This window comes from Podarcis raffonei, chromosome 13, assembly GCF_027172205.1.
Source record: "Podarcis raffonei isolate rPodRaf1 chromosome 13, rPodRaf1.pri, whole genome shotgun sequence".
Lineage (NCBI taxonomy): Eukaryota > Metazoa > Chordata > Lepidosauria > Squamata > Lacertidae > Podarcis > Podarcis raffonei.
The window spans coordinates 19,939,572-19,948,582 of NC_070614.1; the positions used below are offsets into that span (position 1 = coordinate 19,939,572).

General features: G+C 48.4%; 1 protein-coding gene across 1 annotated transcript in view; it reads left to right on the forward strand.

Moving 5' to 3' along the window:
* MPP2 (MAGUK p55 scaffold protein 2) overlaps positions 1–8,617 on the forward strand; it is a 73,587-nt gene extending 64,970 nt beyond the window's left edge. The window contains exons 7-13 of the mRNA XM_053361220.1: positions 24–155; positions 583–688; positions 1,946–2,014; positions 2,106–2,267; positions 4,489–4,691; positions 5,220–5,348; positions 7,550–8,617. Coding sequence (XP_053217195.1) covers positions 24–155; positions 583–688; positions 1,946–2,014; positions 2,106–2,267; positions 4,489–4,691; positions 5,220–5,348; positions 7,550–7,726 — 978 coding nt within the window. The 3' untranslated portion in view covers positions 7,727–8,617. The remainder of the gene's footprint in view (positions 1–23; positions 156–582; positions 689–1,945; positions 2,015–2,105; positions 2,268–4,488; positions 4,692–5,219; positions 5,349–7,549) is intronic.
* Positions 8,618–9,011: the final 394 nt, after the last annotated feature.

The window sequence follows — 9,011 nt, forward strand, 5'->3', positions numbered from 1 at the left end:
TCACCTTGCTTCCCCTTCCATAGGTGTTTGTGAAGGCCCACTTTGACTATGACCCAGCCTCTGACAACCTCATTCCATGTAAGGAAGCCGGGCTGAAGTTCATTGCTGGAGACCTCCTCCAGATCGTCAACCAGGATGACCCCAACTGGTGGCAGGTATGGACCTTGTGTCAAATAAATGAGCCATGGGCAGGATCAGGCCCGGGTGCATGTTCATGGGATTAGGTATGGGTGGCTTTCAGGGAGAGCTGTTTGCCGCCAAGAAATCAGTATGTAGGGAGCTAGGCCAGAACTAGCCAGGGAAACCAGAGTGGCTCCATGCAAGACAGAATAGGACATCTGCACATTTAGGTGTCCTAGAAAGTAATGCAATTTCTAGGCAAAAAACAAGAAGTCTGTATGAGGGGGTCTCCACCTCTACTTTACTGCAATTCTTTTATTAATACTGCAACTGCTAAAAATGTCAGAATGAAGAAAATGGGTTGCGTGCCTTTGTGGGAGGGGGAAAGGTTTTTCCGTGATCTCGGGTTCCACAATTTACCTCCCCACCCAGGTGCTCAGAACTAACCTTTGGTTGTTTCAGGCCTGCCACGTGGAAGGCGGCAGTGCTGGTCTGATCCCGAGCCAGCTGCTGGAGGAGAAACGCAAGGCCTTTGTGAAGCGAGACCTCGAAGTCACCCCCTCATCAGGTAAAAGGCACAGCCCCTCCCAGAGCCTCAGTTCTCAGAGTTCCCTGGGAAGAGAGACATAGATTGTGAAATGGTTTGAGGGGGGCAATGGGACTCTCCTAACAACTCTCACCGAAGGTTCCTTACCTGAATCTTCTGACAGGACAGGCATGGCTTATTCCTCACTCAGCTACCTAGAGTGGATGATGAATTTTCAGCCCGAATGACGGACTCACCCTCAGGGGTTATGGGCCCAGAAGGTCTAGAGTCACAGAAACAAACAGATACGAATTGCTTTTGCATATTTGACCAGGAAAGGCTGGAAAAGTCGTTATTATTATTAGTACTATTATTCAACAAGAGGTGGAGTTGTGCCTTATTCCAGGGCTGGGAAGACTTTGACCCTCCCAGTGTTGCTAGACTCCAATCAGCACCAGCCAGCATGGCCCATGGGAGTTGTAGTTCATCAACCTCTAGAGCAGCCTTTCTCAACCTGTGGGTCCCCAGATGTTGTTGAACTACAACTCCCATCACCCCTAGCTAGCAAGGCCAGAGCTCGGGGATGATGGGAGTTGTAGTCCCACAATATCTGGGGACACACAGGTTGAGAACCGCTGCCCCAAGGAATTCTGGGAGCTGCCGTTTGTCAAGGACGCTGAGAATTCTTAGGAGACCCTCTGTTACAATTCTCAGAGTGGTTTAACAGTCAATCTGTCTTCCTGGGAAACTCTGGGAGATAGCTCTGAGAGGAGAATACAGTGGTATCTTGGTTCTTGAATGTCTTAATTGTCGAACAACTTGAAACCCGAATGCTGCAAACCCAGAAGAAAGTGTTCCGGTTTGCGAACTTTTATCAGAAGCTGAACATGCTCCAATTTGAGGGCCACACTTCTTTTCAGAGTGCTACATTGAGGTCTGTCTGCTTTTGCCATTTATTTTAGGGTTGTTGTTTTTTAAAGTGTGGAAAAGATTAATCCATTTTGCAATACTTTCTATGGGAAAGCGCACCTTGGTTTTGGAACGCTTTGGTTTTGGAACGGACTTCCGGAACGGATTAAGTTTGAGAACCAAGGTGCCACTGTAAAGAGTCTTCTAAGAACTGTTGACAAACTACGGCTCCCAGAATTCCCTGGGGGAAGCGATAGCCGTTTAAAGTGGCATTGTGGTGCTTTCAAGGTGCGTCGTGTGAATGTGCCCCTACTCCCACCTTCTTCCACACGTGCGATAGCTTTCTCTCTCCGCAGCTTTGCTTAGTGCCTCCTTTCCCCCTCCTGGCAGGTGCCTTGTGCGGAAGCCTCAGCGGCAAGAAGAAGAAGAGGATGATGTATCTGACCACAAAAAACGCAGGCAAGGGATCTCAGTGTGCCTTCACATTTCTCCGTCGCCTGACTTCCTCTGCATTAATGGCTTACAGCGATTTCTTTCCCTCCCACTTCAGAGTTCGACCGGCATGAGTTGCTGATCTATGAGGAAGTGGCTCGCATGCCTCCATTCCGCAGAAAAACCTTGGTGCTGATCGGGGCTCAGGGGGTCGGCCGGCGCAGTCTTAAGAACAAGCTCATCATGTCTGACCAGTCGCAGTATGGAACCACCATCCCGTGTGAGTCTTGCTGATTGCAGACGGGGTGTCAGGAATGAGCCAGCTCCAAGTGAAGGTTTGCAGCTAACTGCAGAAAGCAGCCAAGAACAGAGAGGCTTAGATGTTAGGCAGGGGAGAGCCATCAGCTGCAGACTTCTGCTCTTCCTGGCCTTGATGGGCCAGCTGATAAGGCTAAGAGCAGGCTAAGCCAAAGCTCTCAGGAAGCACAAATAGGCATGAATAGACTCAGCCTCTCAGGCCAGGAAGAGGTGGAGCTGACTCACTAAGTCCAAGGAGTTGGCGAATGGGAGGGTTGCTAGACAGGAAGCAAAACAAGAGGCATAAGAGCCGTAAGTTCAATATCTTCTGCCGTGGCCGGAAGCACTCTCCAGAAGGGTCATCTTGAGTAATGATGCTGGAGCCGATCTGTTTGTTTTTGCAATAAATCCTCCTTTTTCATTACCTATGCTTACTGTGTTATCAAGCTGGGAACCTGGACTCCTGACACGGGGGCACGGAGGGCATCTTAACATCCTGGCAGATCCTAGTTCTGTTGTTGCACTCTGCCCTGGGTCTGTGTGTGTATGCGAAGGAGACTCCTGCATCTTGTGTTAGGAATGGATGAATTGGTCTACTTCTGGGTCCGTTTCACATTCACATACCTTGATTTATTTGTAAAATAATATTTGTGGTTGTGTGTGTGTGTGTGTGTAGGTTTTTTGAGTTTTCAGATTAAAGTTTTACAGTCACATATCCAACATACAACATAAAAACAAGATTCAAAAAAATCTCCTGGACTTCCCTCCTCCCCTTTGCGGTTCTTATTATTACAGTGGTGCCTCGCAAGACGAAATTAATTCATTCTGCGAGTTTTTTCGTCTTGCGAATTTTTCGTCTTGCGAAGCACGGTCAAGTCGCAACTGCACCTCTTCAAGCAGTTTTAAGAAAAAGGAAACAAACTTGCAAGACGTTTTCGTCTTGCGAAGCAAGCCCATAGGGAAATTCGTCTTGCGAAGCAACTCAAAAAACGAAAAACTCTTTCGTCTTGCGAGTTTTTCGTCTTCCGAGGCATTCGTCTTGCGAGGTACCACTGTAATCATTTGCCCCTGCCATCTTTTACAAATCCAAATCTTTTACCTCTCCATTGTGTCCAAAATTCACCATTAAAGTACAAGTGATATTCCAATCCTACTAACGATTTTAACTGTTTACAATGGTTTTTAAGATAAATAATCAATTTCCCCCGTTCCTTATTAAAATTTTGGTCTTCCTGATTTCTGATTCTTCCGATCATTTTTGCCATTTCGGCATAATCCACCAACTTGATCTGCCGTTCTTCTCTGGTCGGGACTTTATTTAAAATCCCTGTTTGTGAAAAAAATATTCATATACTACTGTATCATGAAAATACATCACAGTGGTTTGCAACAATGGAGATATATAAAACTGTAAAGAGTTAACAAAAAGAGTTGAAAGCAAAAGCATTATAAAAGCAAACATTAGTGGACCCTTCTGGGGGGATGGACTATTAATTTTCTCAAAAATAGATATAGAAAAGTTTTCATCAGGCAAACATTTAAAAGTTGGCACAGAAAGTGCCCATCGAATCCCACTGCCACGATCTTTACTTAAAGTTGTGTCCCACTTTGTTTTCATCATGGAATCCAGATGCTTGTTATCTTTTATTCCTTTGTTTTTACATTTATATATTACCATTCTTCCTAGGATCTCAGGGTGGCATTTATGGTTTCCTCCCTCCTCGTTTTTATCCTCACGACAGCCCTGTGAGGTGGGTTAGGCTGAGGGGCAGTGAACGGCCCAAGGTCGCCCAGCGAGCTTCCTGGCTGAGTGACGATTTGAACTCAGGTTTCCCAAGTCGTAGTTGAACACTTCAATGTGCACTTTAAAAAAAATCTATATGTGTCAGTCTGTAATTTTTCACAAAACATATTTTCTCACAGAATGCGCAATTATAAACACACTTTCACTTGTGATATGCATTTTTAAATGCATTTTATCTGGGACTATGAAATGCATTTTGATAGGTTTAGAGCCAAGAACTGCGTCACAAAATGCATACTGTAAGTTTCCATCCACACTTTAGTCTGGGTGGTGCAGATGAGGTCAGTCCCCACCAGAAGATCAAATTTCGAATTATTATTCTGTTGGGAGCTGCCCAGAGTGGCTAGACAAACCCAGCCAGATGGGTGGGGTATAAATAATAATATCTGTGCTTCTGCAGATACTTCACGGAGACCCAAGGAGCACGAGAAGACCGGGCAGGTGTACTGCTTTGTGACCAGGAGTGAGATGGAGGGAGACATCAAAGCAGGCCGCTACCTGGAACACGGCGAGTATGAAGGGAACCTCTATGGGACCAAGATTGACTCCATCCATGAAGTCGTAGAGTCAGGCAAGATGTGCATTCTGGATGTGAACCCCCAGGTACTGCTTCTTTTCTCACTCCAAGGGTTGGGACTGAGGGAGGAGTGGGGAGAGCGTCTTCCCTTGGTGGGCTGTGCCAGGAACCTTTCCTGGTTGCAATGCTAGGTCTTGGATTGCATAATTTATTCAGGTCACATAATTTGTAAGTACAGAATTGCAACTCGACTCTCATCAGTGTTGCAGTAATGGAAGTCAGTCTCCCTTTCTTTCTTTCGTTCTTTCGTTCTTTCTGTTTCTCTCTTTCTTTCCTCCTTTCTCTCTTTCTTTCCTCCTCCCTCCCTCTTTCTTTTTTCCTTCCTTCCTTCCTTCCTTCCTTCCTTCCTTCCTTCCTTCCTCTCTCCTCTCTCCTCTCTCCTGTCTCTCTTTCGCTCTTTCTCTCTTTCCTCTTTCTTCTCTCTCTCTTCCTCTCTCGTGTTCTTTCCTCTCTCTCTCTCTCTCTCTCTCTCTCTCCTCTCTCTGTCTTTCTTTCTCTCTTCTTTCTCTCTTTCTTTCCGCTTTCTTTCCTTTCTCTCTCTGATGCGTCAAAAGGCTGTGAAAGTTTTGAGGACAGCGGAGTTCGTCCCGTACGTGGTGTTCATTGAGGCACCGGATTTTGAAACCCTTCGAGCCATGAACAAGGCAGCGCTGGAGAACGGTGTGGCAACCAAGCAGCTTGCGGTGAGTCCCCTCAACACCCACATGGCAGGCAAGCGGGCAGAAGCAGTGGCGAGGAAGAGGGGTAGCAGCAGCAGCTGGGGCTAGCGGCTGCAAGGAAGGTGGCCTTGCCAAGCACACCTCCTGCACAGAACTTGGCCTGGGCGGGGAGCCAGTCCCTCCACAATAACCCCTAGCGTAACACAGAAGGGTTGTTAGAATCTAAGCTAAATACCATCATTTTGATATAAGGTGTGGTCCTCATAAATATATCAGCCATGTTAATGGAAATGCTGTTAATGAGAGACCTCCAGCCATCCACTTAGGGGGAGAGACTATGGCATGGAAATCTTGCTGATGTATTCAATGGTCCAGTTATTTGACAGTGTTCCTGCTCAATTTTCCTTTCTTCTTCTTCTTCTTCTTCTTCTTCTTTGTCTTTAATAATAGTAATAATTCAATTTATATACCACCCTTTATCAAAAGATCACAGGGTTATGTAGCATATTATTATTATTGTTGTTGTTGTTGTTATTCCTGTTGTTTTACAATAACCTCTCTATTCTTTATATTCTAATAAAATTTATTCAAAAAACCCACACAGAGCATAAAAACAAAAACATAATAATAGACAGCATAATAATAAAATAATCATAATAACAGCCTCCCGCTGCACAGCTTTAACAGGCCATAGATTATGTAATGGCCAAAGGGCTGGGTTAAGAGGAATGTTTCTGCCTGGCTCCTAAAGACATGTAATGATGGTACCAGGCGAGCATCTCTGGGGAGAGCATTCCACAGATTGGGAGCCGCCACAGAGAAGGCCTGTTCTCTTGTTGCTACCTTTCAAACCTCTCTGGGATGGAGGGAGATAAGATAGCTATCTTCAAATATCTAAAGGACTCGTCGTCACATGGAAAATGGAGCAAGCTTGCTTTCTCATGATCTGGAGCAGGCACCCCCAACCTTCGGCCCTCCAGATGTTTTGGACTACAATTCCCATCATCCCTGACCACTGGTCCTGTTAGCTAGGGATTGTGGGAGTTGTAGGCCAAAACATCTGGAGGGCCGCTGGTTGGGGATGCCTGCTCTGGAGGGTAGGACCTGAACCAACGGCTTCAAGTTAGAAGAAAGGAGACTTTTTGGATTACAGTGGACGCTCAGGTTGCGAACGTGATCTGTGCGGGATGCATGTTCGCAACCAACAGCGTTCGCAACCCGCAGTTGCGCGTCTGCACACACGCGGGTTGCGATCCGGCACTTCTGCGCATGCGCAAAGCGCAATTTATCACTTCTGCACATGCATATCTGTCGAAACCCGGAAGTAAACTGTTCCGGTACTTCTGGGTTTCTGCGGTCCGTAACTCAAAAAAACGCAACCTGAAGCATCTGTAACCCGAGGTATGACTGTATTGGGTTATTGTTTTTATTTTGAGGTTTTATATTTTGAGGTTTTATATACAGTGGTACCTCGGGTTACATACGCTTCAGGTTACAGGCGCTTCAGGTTGCAGACTCCGCTAACCCAGAAATAGTACTGTAATGGTTCTAGGGGTTGCTCGTGCGTAAACCGGCGCCACCCTTGGCTGGGTTGCCTGAGTGAACCTTTTCTGTCCGGACAGCCACTCGCCCTTGACTGTCTCAATCGCTGGCAGAATCCGTCAGTGGGCGTTTCTTGAACTTCCAGCAAAGAAGCTCTTTGACGCCTAGTCTCCGCCTACTCTCCCTGCGCGGAAGCCTTCTGCGCAAGGAGGGTGTGGGCAGCGGAGGACCCTTACTCTCCCCGCTGGTCCCTGTCAAGGAGTCATGGGACCGCCTCGCCGATTCCCCCATCTGCCCCCCTTCTCCACTGGTGCTACGCTGATCCCCTTCCCCAGAAGATAGGCTGCCTCTCCCCATCCCGGGGCGCTCTCTGGAGTCCCTCTGGAGCCCGCTCTCTCCCTCCGGCCCTGATGGCAGTTCCCTGACAAGTACCTTGGCTTAAGAACTTAGCTTCCGGATGAGAACAGAAATCGTGCTCTGGCGGCGCGGCGGCAGCTGGAGGCCTCATTAGCTAAAGTGCTGCTTCAGGTTAAGAACAGTTTCAGGTTAAGAACGGACCTCCGGAACGAATTAAGTACTTAACCCAAGGTACCACTGTATTGAGTTTGTTCTTTGAAGACCTCCGGGTATAAATTCAATTAATAATAATACTACTAATAATAATAATTTGCATGTCCTGCCAGGATGCCGACCTGAAGCGGACGGTTGATGAGAGCTGCCGGATCCAGCGGGGTTACGGTCACTACTTTGACCTCTGCTTGGTCAACGACAACATGGAGCAGACATTCCAGCAGCTGCAGGAAGCCTTGGAGAAGTTGCACAGCGAACCGCAATGGGTCCCCGTCAGCTGGGTCTACTAGAGGGACGCCCCACCTCTCCTCCTTCTCCTCCTCCCCCCCACAGCCTCAAGAGTGTCGGCTTTGTCCTCCTCACTTGGCCAAGAATCCCAGATCTCTTAACCTGCAGCACCCAGCACATGCCCTTGACGTCTTTCTCCTTTTCCCACTCACTGGGCACCACCTGAATAGCCCAGGCAAATCAGGTGCAACAAAAAAGTTGGCTTTATTAGATTCGAAAAGCAAAGGTGCTTCCTTGATTGTCCGGCCCCAGATCACCTCCAACCAGCCAAGAACTCTGCCACAAATGTGGGGGGGGGGCGGCTGCTCTCCCCCTCCCTCTCCTACCATTGCTGGCAACACAGGAAGAATTCATCTCATGGCGAACGTGGGGGATGGTCAGAGGGGTCGAGCCAGGCTACCAGTTACCCACAATGCCTTGCCGCGTCGGCTCCACCCAATTGTGTCCGGCTCCTCTCATTGGGTCTGGCGGAAGAGGGGTGGGCGGGAACACAACGCCTCTCCAGTCACAGCTAACTCACTGCCAAAATCACAGCTTTGTCGATGGACCACAATCTCAATATTGCCAAAAGAACTGGTAGCCTGGGGTTTTCGCCCCTCCTTGCCCCCACTGAACATACCACGCTGAGTAGATTGGAGGAAGGGAGGGGCGAATGCCTTGCCAACCTTGGTCAGCACCAGATTTTGCGGGGTGTTGGAAAAACGGCAGAGGGACGCCTGAAAGGTTTGTAAGCGAGGCAAGGAAGAATGTGGTGCAAGATAGCCTGGTGGTGGGGACTTTGCACTTGGACTTGTTCCCCCGGGCCATGGCGGCCGGCGGCTGAACGAGATCCTCCGGCCTCAGTTTAGCTGTCTGTAAAATGGGGCTATTTAATATGGTTTGTTTTTGTTTTACGCTGTTTGCAGAGGCGGGCTCCCTCGCCGCAAATATCCCCAAAGAGCTGTTGGGCGCATTGTGTGTCTGGTGCAACCTGGTCTCCCTTGGCCTCCCCATAGACCCGAAGACCTCTCTCCCTGCCCCAAGCTCTTTTAACTCTCCTAGGCAACGCTGGGCAAGGTGGGCTTATGGTTCAACTCTGCAAAAGGCAGCGTCACATCAGCTAGGAAGTTGTTCTTCTCCAGCCTCCGGGAAGCTGACCCGCTAGTAGGAAAGCGTAGGGAGGCTGCGAGGGAAACCCAGGCCTGGCATCAGGGATCAGCATCGGGGGGCACCTGCCAAGGCCCACACCTTTGCAAGGGGGGCACCACTACCTCCCTGCTCCTCAGCTGACTTCTTGCCTCCAAGCAT